The following is a 12,171-nucleotide window of genomic DNA, read 5'->3' on the forward strand; positions in this document are numbered from 1 at the left end:
GATCTACAGCAAGTGAACGTCATTTACGAGTACAAGTGTAATAAAGGAGACTGCGAGCTCCTGGCAAATGCCTCCTACATCGGAATGACTACCACAACCTTGTCAAGACGCCTAACAATGCACCTACAAAATGGAGCCATCAAAGAACACTGTGACCGCATCCACAACCAAAAACTCGCACGTCAGGACCTAGTACACCAACAGTAATCACAATTCACACAACATTCAGCCTTGATAATGGATGCAGAATGCATTCGAAACGCATCAGCCAACTCATCACTAGCTACAACCTTTACCCGTTGTTCTAACAACGTTAAGATGGCTTATCGACTTCTTGAGAAGAATTCTAAGAAGAAAGTAAACCTACAGACACTGGTCTTGTTTAACAAAATCTGCATATATATATATATATATACACACACATATATATATGGTCATAATTAATTGCTATATATTTAATCTATGGTTGAATTTGTATTTTGTAATTTAACTTTGACATTCCAATCAGAAGACTAGGGATGCTAGTGATTTGAATTCTCAAGAAGCAGGACTCTGTTCTGGGCTGTTCACTGTAATTCAACTCCTGTATTTAATGATACATCTTGAACATATGATAATTTGTAAGAATATTGACCATAAGTTACAAGAAAGCCTAATAAAAATTTGTGTAAGTGAGAATTTGTTCAATAAAGATCTTATTTGTAAAAAAAATATTTATAATAATCAATATAAAAAGTAATTGAGAACTATATGGCATGCATTTTTAAAAAAATCAAAATGGGATTTTAGTTTTGAAGGACAAATGATTGTTTGTTTTGAATTTTGTACAATGCTACTCGAGTGCTCTCTGTACTAGCTGTCCCTATGTGACAGGGATAGACTAGAGAGAAGGCAGCTAGTCAACACCACCTACTGCCAACTCTTGTGCTACTCTTTTACCAAAAATTAGTGAGATTGACCATCAAATTATAATGCTCTCATGGCTGAAAGGGCAAGCGTGTTCAGTGAAAGACAAATGAATAGATACTTTTTAATGTCGATGTATACTCCTAATAAAAAAAATATCTTCATTAACAACCAACCTTGAATAAATGGTAGTATTATTCTTATTATATATATATTTTCACATGTTATATTATTGTTTTTCAGTTAAAGCAATTTCTTGAATGTTGCTGTCGAAGAAAAAGATTTCTTCAAAGCTTAAGCAAGAACTTAGGACCATGTATGCTCAGAGCCCTGCGCGAGGATGAAACATGTCAACAAATATTGTGTGCAATGATGGAATTTCAAATCATAGAGAATAAGGATGTACAGCTTCAGATTATCTCAACCCTTCAGAGTACATCCACAGGCAGAGAACATTATGCTGCCCTTTGTCAGAAACAGATGCACTTACAAGAACTTGTGAGCATAATTTGAAACTATTATTGTTGTTATTCGAGTTTCTTGAGTTTTCATTTTGGACAACCAAATTCCAAATTCATAAAGTTATAAAATTGTCTTGAGTTGTATATTAGCATAATTTTAAAAACACAGCAGGTACATTTTTATACTACTAGAGAAGTCTAATTGTTTATATTGCATTTTTATATTGTATAATATGCTCTTTGTATGTGTAGTAGTGGGTGTTCATACTTATTAGATGAAAATTTACCAGCCATTCTTCTAAAGCTTGTAGGATTTAACTGCAATCTTCTATATTAGTGTAGTAAAAGAAATACATGTAGATAAAACTTTTAGTAAAACAAATTAATGTATTTGAATCTCTAAACAGAGTTTATCAAGATGATAGACAGATATTTGGATCATAGATGATTATACTCTGATAAGACCCCTAATTTGAAAAAGTGTTAATGATAACAGAAAATACTACAGTTTTTTTTAATTTTGTTACATGTTGTGTTATGATGAAATTATGGTCTGGCATTACATGTGTTGAACTAATTAACCACTGTAAATCAAATCAGAATTGTCTTATAATTTTCTCCAAATTAAAAAAAAAGTAAAGCATATCTGTTTAGAAACATGCCAATAACAAAAATATAACTTGAATTTTATGACGATGTTATTTTGACATGTAAAGAAATACTTTTCAGAGTATATAAAAGTCATTTGTGTACAGACATTAACATAAACTTTTTTCTTTTAGCAACAAAAAGGAGGGCCACGAAAACTTGCTCTTCCACCAAAATCCACTGTAAGTTTATATTTAAAATCTTAATGTTCAAATAATTCAGTCGTTTAAAGATTAGAAACATTTATCATTTGAACTAAATTTTTTCACCCTCATAACTTTGGCCTAATTGTGTTTCAATCATCAAGCCATTTGTTATCACTAAGCTCCTATAATGAATGATGGAGGTATTTAATGACTATAGGAGTATTGACACTCTGAATTTTTCTTTTAAGATTATATCTTGTGCTGGCCAAGTGTGGCTCAGTGGTTAGTTTGCCAGACTGTGGATCTGACAATATTTATTTAATGAAGCAATGTGAGGTTTTTGTCAGTCTGTAATGAGTCTAGAGATAGAGAAGGTTTTGGTCTTGCTGTCCACGCTGATTTCTCCAAGCTCGTTCCCTTGGCTGTGGTTTCGCTAGATAGTAGATAGAGACAGTGGGAAACTCATTAATCCATTCATGCGCTTCACTAATTAGATGACGAGGCATTTGGCTACCTTAAGAGAGTCATAGTTACATGAGACGAGGTTTTTGTCAGTCTGTAACAAGTCTAGAGAGAGAGAAGGTTTTGGTCTTGCTATCCAACAGGTCACATAAATACATACTCTAACTTTGGGTCTAGAATAAAGGTTGCACTTTTGTACAATTGAATCCAGTCTCTTTCTCACAAACTCAGTTATTTATAGAACTCATAATCACTTATTATTCTGTGGCCTTATCTTGTCACTCAAAGGGAAATCAGTTTGAAATACCACATCACAGTTTAACTGGTGTTTTCAGCAAGTCGTTTATTAATATCTTAAATACAGAGTGTTGTTGCAATTATTTGTGTGATCAGTATACATATATGATAATATATATATATATATATCATGGAAATTTTAATATATTAAAATAGAATAAACTTTTCTGATGATCATAGATTAAAGGGAGAGGTTACATGTTGGTGAATTATTCAGATGTAAATGAAAAACTAAATATAACGGAAGTCAGAGGTCAATATAATGTAGAAGGTTCAAAGTTTTGAATAAGCAGCATTAAGCACCATGTTTGTTTCTGGAAAAATACTGTTATAGTGAGAAGTATAAAGTATTCTAACTTTGATAAATTACTTGATGCATTCATCAGTTATTTATATATTTATGATACTCAAGTCATCACAACATGTTGTACATTTAGATATAATGCTATCTTCTTGGTAAAAGTAAAATATACTATTTTATACTTTATTAATAATTACATGTCTCTGATACAGCTAATGGAGCTACTTAATAAATACATTTCTGACCTACTACAGTATATATTTCTGTTTCATTACTACTAGCTTAATTTAAGCCCTTAGCCCTGCAATGTGCATCTAAAAATAGTTTTCTAAAATGAACAAAATATCAACAATGAGTTGTATATATATAATTACTACTCTTGAAAGGCACACTTTCAATGGGCATTGCTTAGTGATCAACTTCACATCATACATATAGCTTCCCAACTTTTAAAGTTATATATTTATGCTCATAACTTTCAAGTAACTTGAAGTGTGTTTATCATAAGTAGAAGGGGGAAGGACTTAAATCTTTAATTGTGATGGCTTTAACCAGGTTATATATATATACGTATGTGGAGAACATATTTTTAAAATGGTTACCTTACGTAATATTTTGATGACACACCACAGTGAGTAGTTTGTACTTTCTCACCCTTTATTCTTATTTTGGTAGGACAATGATCTTAGTCAACTGCTGAGCTGTGGTTCATTTGGAAACCTAGAGTGCTTGTCTCTTGCTTTTACCAACATCACTTGTACCAGTGCTGAACAATTAATAAAGCTGCCTTCCTTACGCTACCTCAATCTCTGGTCTACTCAAGTAAGTCAGCAATATCACATAAGATTGTTCTAAATGTAAAACTGATGTTTCTCTTAAAACATTCATCTACTTTAATAGACTTAACAAGTGAGAGTACATTCAAATAAATGACATTATGACAGTTTATTCTCCAAGCTTTCTGAACTATTTTTACCAACAATGCTTCAATAATTAGTCTTGTTGCAGACTTGTTCCACAGATTTTTGACCTAAGATCTAATTACACTACATAAGTAATTCCCCTTAAAAACACTAAGAAAATGAAATAGTATTTCAGAATAAATGCTTACTCTTTTCATTTTATTATCTTTGCATTCAATCAAGGTGCTATTTAACACTAGTGAAGGATAGTCCACTTTCCACAAATGTTTGAGTTATTGGATTTGTTTTCTGATTCTAACTTTTGTTTTTCTGTTGATTTTATATACAATGCAAACTTTGTTTTTCTGCTGATCCTATGTGCATTTGAATATCATCAATGGAGGTGTTATAGCCACATTTCAATTTTGACAGACAAATAATTTTACAAGTCACTGTAAAAGCATGCAAAGTCTTGTAAGATAAAAGAACTGACACCAGTCTCAAATGACAAAATACACAATCAAATTTTATACTTTTTATTTTTTTGAACCAAAACAACGAAAAAATAATAATGATTTTGTTTTACTGCCCAAAGCCTCTCAGTAAAAGTAAAAACTTAACAGCTCTATTGTTGGATGTCTCCTGGTGGGTCAGCAGTAAGTTTATAAGACTTACAATGCTTAAATCCAGGGTTTGATTATCCGCAGTGGATAAAATGCAGATAACCCATTGTGTAGCATTGCAATAAGAAAACCAACAACTTTATTGATTTTGTTTGTCAGTGAAATTTCGCTGTAAATTTGACAAAGTAAAAAATTTTAATGTATTGCTCACATAACAGTCTTACTGCATTACAGTAGTTTCTAAGTCTTACCTGAATATACACTATCAAAGGGAAAAAAAACAACATTGGAAATAGCTAGCCATCAGTGTTCTTCATTACATAATATGTTACTGTTGCTATCATAGTTTTCCAAAAGCATGTTGTCAGAGAAATTTTACTACATATTATATAATAAACACTCCTAACAGTCAGTCTGAAACTTACACTTTTATATGTTTTTTTTAATTACAGACAGTTTTATTTTATTTTATCACTTTTGTTAATAAACTCATAATATAAGCCCTTTTAATTCTTTTACCAACTTTTTATAGTTTGGTGATTCAGGTGTCATGTTAATCTCAGAACATCTTCACAATCTTGAAGTGCTAAACTTGTGTGAAACCCAAGTTACAGACAAAGGATTAACTGCATTATTTAGTAAGTAACCTATTAATTTATAAAGTATATATATTGTGTCTTCTTTGTGTGTTATAATTGTATGTTATATGAAAAATATGTTGGTCACTAAACCCGCTTTTTGAAATTAATTTGGGCCTGAGTAGTTTATCCAGGTATGGCACTTGAGTAGCTCAAATTGAATACCAGTTTTCTTAAACCTAATTTGATATAATTCTAGTATCAGTCAAAAGTGTGAATCACAATGTTATTTCTAGGGTATTTTATTTAGGAGGCAGTTGGGGGACAGAAAGTTAGTTGGGGAGGCTAGAAAGGGATCCAATTTTATTACATTCAAAAGAAATAGGCTTTTCTGTATCTAAAAATTGTATTTATTCTTTTTAATTATTATCAAAAAAAGCCAAAATTACCTCAGGCTTGGCACTCTTTTCACAGCTTTTTTATGGCTTGATGCTGCTTCTAACTACCATTAAACCCACTGCCCTTGGTCTGATCTTAATGGGGATACTTCATTTAGTTAAAGTTACAAAATATGACTACCCTGCTCATCCAAAACAAGTTAACACTTTCATGTCAATGGAAATCACAATGTAGGGAGAAGTTAAAACTATTAAAGGACCAAATCCTGATATTTTAGTTAGGAGGACTGCTATAGACAGAATTCTGCAATGAGGGTTTTTCCCCATGCCACTGCTGAATCCAAGTTATCAACATTCAAGTTTTCATGAAAGTTTGCAAAAGAAAAAAATGTTGATTTGGTTTATATGTTATATTCAGTATTACAATATATGGCATAAGAAATTTATTTTGGAGCAAACTGAATAATCAGTAGTTAATAGGTCTTTTCTTCGCCTTATTTATATGATAATCTATCAGACATGGATTCTTTGAGTTTGTTGAGACTATCAAATTGATTTTTTCTTCCATTTTTACTGTACATAGGTTAGTTGATTTGTCTGTTACATCAGTGCTTTTCAACTCATGTCACAAATTCTCATTGGATTAGTATAAAGACTATGAAATAGCCATTTCTTAACGTTTATAGCTCCAGCTCTTTCCTTTTCCTTCAAATGTTTCTTTTTCAGCAAGGTATTTTGTTTTGAATCATTATACTGTTGAAATTCAAAGCTAGAGATAATAAAACATTGTCTTTGGGGTATTGCATGATGAATTAGGATATTATGGTACTGATACTTCTTCATAATATCATCAGTTTTGATAATATCTATCACTCCTGGAACAGAAAAACATTCCAACATGTTTACAAACTCACCACCATCTTTCACTGTTTTTTTTTTTTATGCACTATTGATTAAACTTCTGTTAGTCACATACACCCAAAAGTTCCTCTTGTGTCTGTAAATCTTGGTGTCTGCTTTTGTCTATTCATGGCGTATCATTCTATTCATTTTTAATTTTCTTTTATCCATTGCAGAGTTTGAATAAATGTCCACAAATTAAATACTAGGCTTTCTGGCTGCCACTTTTCCTTGTTAACCACTTTCTTGCAACAGCTCTTAAACAGTTTTGCTGCAATTCTAACTTTATGAATATTCTTATCTTTATATTTATTTTAGAATGAACTATTCTCCTGTCTGAATGTTTTGTTTTTGGATATCCCTTCCTTTTATTAGACTTTAACCTCCCATGTATAGGTAAATGCTCTAATATTCTTTCAACCACACTCTTCAAAACAATGTTTTGTTTTCATTATATAAGGCCATAATTTTCTCCTTTTTTTCTTCGTAATTCTAAAATATTTGTTTTTATTTTTCTCAGTTTTAGCCATATTGAATTTTTTAAAGTATTCTGATTTAGCTCTTTATAAGTCAATGAATGCAGTTAACTCAATTGAAATATGAATGTTAGTGATTTTAAACATTTGTAAAAAAATAGACATCCATTATAAAAACATGAATCAATAGATCAGACCCACTCAGTTCACATTTAAGTGTGCAGTAACTAATGTGTAATTATGCTGTGGTACGGTATATTATTTTAATTACAAAACACTATGTGTGTGTATATAGCAGAGAGAGACCATTAATGATTTGCCAATGGTGGTTTCTATTTTTGTAGGTTTAAATGTCAAAATTAATTTTTCATTTGTTTTGGACTTGTAGCTAATAGTGTGTGTGTAATGTTCAAAATATTGTGTGTTTTAACATAACATTTACTGTAAAATTCAAACATGCTCATTGGAAGACTATTAAATGTATCAAGTTGAACATTTTTTGCCAAATCATCACACAATTTTTCACTTATTAGTTGTCATGATTAACTAAAGTATTCTAGGTTATTAGTAGTTGATAAAGGACTATATACAAACATATATATCTAAACGAAATAAATTGCATATATTCCATCACTATATGAGGCCTACTTTATTTATTTGCTTCACTTCAAAGCAACACTGATGAAATTAGCAAAACTAGTATGTTGCAGTTGGAATAGTTAATCAAAGACTAGATTAGGCATCTACATAATATTTTCTTCACTGAAATTCGCATTTTGGTGAAGAAAAGAAATTAACAAATATAACGAATGGAGTTGAGCAATTAAATTTATATAATCATTTACCTATGAGCATGAATTATATCAATTAGTGTCACATAAATTAATTGATTAATCAGGTATGATTAATTTAAATTAGTGTTTCTGTCTATTACTATTTTTGATTATTTCAACAACCAATTAATTCAAATTACAGTTAAATTGGTTTTCCCAAACTAATCAACTAATTTAATTTGGTGTTTCTACTCTTTAATATTTTCAATTATTCCAACTATCTAAGTAATCAGAATATTAATGGGCTGTCTGTGCTCTGCCCAATTTTAGCAGTATAAGATTGTTTGTTTTTAAAGTTTATTCAACTTTGTTAGCATCCACCACCAACTTGCTAGCAGCGCTCTCTGCCAACTTTCGTTTTTTAATACTGTACAATCCAGTAATGAATTAATGAGGTTGTTGGGTAGCAAATACCACTAATCATCCAGCTCTGGTCACAATACAGTCATTTCCATGTTAAATATAATACAAAACATTTTGACAAACTGACGACATGTTGCTGATACTCCAAAGCCTATCCTCCTTGAAACATTCTCACCAGTGAATATTTTAAGATCAGTTCACACAGTGAGAAATAGTGATTTTCTATATATTTTGATGGAATATGCAAAATCATTTTAAGACATGCTTAGGATTGCCCCTAAATGTTTTTTTTTGGCTAATAGGCAACTTGTATTTAAAATAACTACCAGTGCAACAGAATTACTATGCACTCTACAGAAAACATTTAATTTCACCTCTTCATTAGTTAAAAAATATTTTCAACAATTCCCATACTATTAAATATCTATATATATTTTTTTAATCACTGTAAATGTATATCACTCAGTTTTTAAAACCAAAACTGTTACCAACTGTATTTTTTTCAGCTCTGAAAAATCTACGGAAACTAAACTTAAACAGTACCTCTTTGTCCTCCCACACATTTGAATGGTTGAAGGTGAGTTATATGTATTTACTAAGGTAGATTCATATACATTTTCACTCATAAATCTGTTTAAAATTATATATATATGAAAATGATGAATATTGTGTAGAAAGTACTTTTTATTCATTTATGAAAAAAATATAAATATTGAAAATGTTACTGTTTAAACACTAGGACAGATAAATAAATATACAAAAAAGTTCCATGTAGTTTCAATTTATAGAACATTTGGAATATTTCAAGCATCTAATAAGATAATAATAGTGTATTTTAATACAGAAGTAAAACCTTTTATCTATATTAATATTTTTGTTATTAAAAACTTAATAATGTTTTACATTTTCAGAAAAAACTTCCAACATTAGAAGAATGTGATGTCAGATACACTGATGCTTGGTAGTATCAACCCACATAGGTGTACGTGAAGAAAATACATTGCACGTTACATTCTCAATCAATTGTTAAGTCTGGAAAACAGGACCATTGTTACAGAAACATTACAAACTAATGAACCTGATTATTTCAATACAGAAACCATTAGGATGAACATCCTTTAGTATATTACCAATGTTTCCATGACCACTGTTTAACAACAGGCATTATGTGTACATCCATATAATCGTGACAGCAAAATCTGTTGCTCATGTTGCTGTCCTATCTAATGTGATACAGATGAGAGACAAGAAAAGGAAAAAATTCTTATAATACCTAAGCTCAGTTATCACCAAATTAACAAAACCTGTACCTGTTTAAAACAGTGCCTAACTGCATTGAAACAGTGATAAAAAAAAACCTTTGTTGCATGTCATATTATGTTGGTTACTATGCTTTATATAATGGAGGGGGAAAGAAACTTCTGGTAAGGTATTTTCACCCTGAAGCAAACTATTTCCTTACTCATCATCTATAAAAATATCACATCTTAAACCATGTGGCTTATATTTCTTACAATAAGCTGCACAGTAAATGCCTAATAAGATGGCAATATTATTCTAACAGAAAGTGTTATATTTGTTTTTGTAATTCAGAATTAGTACTGTGATATTTTTTGTTTACAAGATGGAATCTATGAAAACTAAGAAGAAAATAATTCATTGTTCTTTTTTTTTTATCCTTGTTAAACTTGTATAGAACTACGTTGTAAATATAGCCATCTTTTGCTGAAGTACATGTACAGACAACCTTTTTCTTCCATGAGATCATAAAGTTTTCTCAACAGATATTTCCATATTGATGCATTGTGTAAATGTTACACGAGTTTGGAAAGCCAAACAATTAATTAGGTTAATGCTAGGCATATTTAACACTTGTGACAATGTATAATGATCCCATAATATCCCTGTAAAAAAAGTATAAGTTTTTCTTTGGTGCTCAAAAAAAAGATGGATTTCATATTGTAAAACCTTTATAAACCTGAAAGAGCTTTTTTCATTTTTGTTTTTTTATAAAATGAAGTCTGTAAGTAATCCTTAATGTTTTCTTCTGAGCTTCTACTGAGTAAATAAAGATTTTGTCTGAGATCACTGGATTATATCAGATGTATTAAAAGATAAAATATATACTTTATCTACACAAACTACAGTATTAATTTGTTTACACTCCTAATGATGAAAATATGAAATTAGTTTATTGACCTCATTTACTATATTTAATTGTTACCAGTATACACCAACATGTTCACAAACTATACTAATGATTAAAGGATGGGTGTTTAGACCTTACAGCTCCTTCTTTCAACACTGATGGCGTTTGTTGTGATGGCCCTATAAAGAAAATAGAAATCACCTGGTATGATGCCACAGCAAATGGATTAGTAGAAAGGTTTGATAAGACATTATTGGACATAACACTGTGATAGAGGTCAGAAACTTTTGAATGAACAAACACTATTCTTACTGTTTGCTTACAGAAGTACAGATAATGAGTCAACGCAGGAAAATCTTTTCTCCTTATTACATGAATGAGAAGTGATGCTACCCATGTTAGAAATATTGGTATCTGAGGCTGTTAAGTTATACCCTAGACAAAGATTGTAAAGATAAGATCCTGCAGTGAATGCAACTGCCATTTTACTTGACATATAAAAACTTAATAAATGCTGCTTAAGGAAGAGAGAAACATGCAAATAAGACAGTTCAAGTAAATGACGTAAGAATAGGTGATAAGATACTACTGTATGCTCACATATTTAAGAGAAGTAACACAAAGAAACTGACACAGTTATGGAAACACCCCTTTAGAGTAACTAAACAAACAAGCCAAAGAAGTATTTTGCAAGAATACACAAGTAGTACATATAAACAGACTAAAGAAAATATATGAAACATATAAAACATAAAAAGGAAATGAGAAGATAAAAAATGAAATAAAAGAAAACGTAACAAATTTAATGATACTCTAATAAATTATGAGTCTAAACACAAGATAGACATAGAAACAAACAACCCAGATGTGCGTGTGTATATAGATGACTCAATGATAACCACAGAAAATGAAACAGGAGTTCAAGAGTCACAAGATGTTGACACGAGTAGTAGCACAGAGACTCGTACAGAGCCAGGAAGTTGCGATACACCCATACAAACGAGCACAATAACTACCACCTATACCTTAACTATTACACCAGATAGAAAGGCCCCTTTGAGGAATAATCTTGGGTACAAGTTAGAGAGGAGATAGTTTTAACCCAGAAATGAGATGTATTATGTGAATAAGAGACAACATAAAACATCAGGAAATGTAGCTGGATTAGATTATAAAGAATTATTTCAGACATTCAATAGAATGTTAGATTACATGGTTAGAAATTTAAGTTTTATTTAGGAAACCTGATGTAATTAATAATTAAGGGAGTAGCTAAATTTCTAATTCCAACAACAGAGTAAAAATATGAGTACTGTTGATGATTGAACAACTAAATGTCATGTAAGTATTAAATCTATTACTAATGAATTAGTATTGATAGAAGAAGGAAATTTTATTTTGTCAGGAGATAAATGTAACATGATAGAAGACATACCTTTGGACGATACTTGAACTTATTAAGAGTTACTGGAATGAGTAGTAAAATTTAAATCAACACCAGAAAAATCAACTTCCTCAGTCTCCTTTAAAACCCAGAAAATATGTAACTGAATAAACATACCCTGACGTCATAATGAATCAAGAACATACTAATATATTATAAGTATTAACACAATAAGAATTACTGAAGAACTCTGTATGATTAGTAACTGGCCCATGTGTTGCTTTCGATTAGAAGACCCTGATATTTTCTGAGACCTATCAGTGTTTTGGCTGCTCTTGTATAAA

General features: G+C 30.7%; 1 protein-coding gene across 4 annotated transcripts in view; it reads left to right on the plus strand.

The window, feature by feature from the left end:
- The window catches only part of LOC106469113 (C-Maf-inducing protein-like), a 71,866-nt gene extending 61,487 nt beyond the window's left edge, over positions 1 to 10,379 (plus strand). For 3 of the 4 annotated variants that reach the window (XM_013929568.2, XM_022397541.1, XM_022397542.1), the window contains exons 14-19: positions 1,150 to 1,404; positions 2,150 to 2,197; positions 3,897 to 4,043; positions 5,279 to 5,384; positions 8,801 to 8,871; positions 9,206 to 10,379. In XM_013929568.2, coding sequence (XP_013785022.1) covers positions 1,150 to 1,404; positions 2,150 to 2,197; positions 3,897 to 4,043; positions 5,279 to 5,384; positions 8,801 to 8,871; positions 9,206 to 9,259 — 681 coding nt within the window. In that variant the 3' untranslated portion in view covers positions 9,260 to 10,379. Of the gene's footprint in view, positions 1 to 1,149; positions 1,405 to 2,149; positions 2,198 to 3,896; positions 4,044 to 5,278; positions 5,385 to 8,800; positions 8,876 to 9,205 lie in introns of all 4 variants that reach the window. The other variant, XM_022397540.1, reaches the window with a different exon arrangement.
- Positions 10,380 to 12,171: the final 1,792 nt, after the last annotated feature.

The sequence above is a fragment of the Limulus polyphemus genome, unplaced genomic scaffold (assembly GCF_000517525.1).
Source record: "Limulus polyphemus unplaced genomic scaffold, Limulus_polyphemus-2.1.2 Scaffold3312, whole genome shotgun sequence".
Classification (NCBI taxonomy): Eukaryota; Metazoa; Arthropoda; class Merostomata; order Xiphosura; family Limulidae; genus Limulus; species Limulus polyphemus.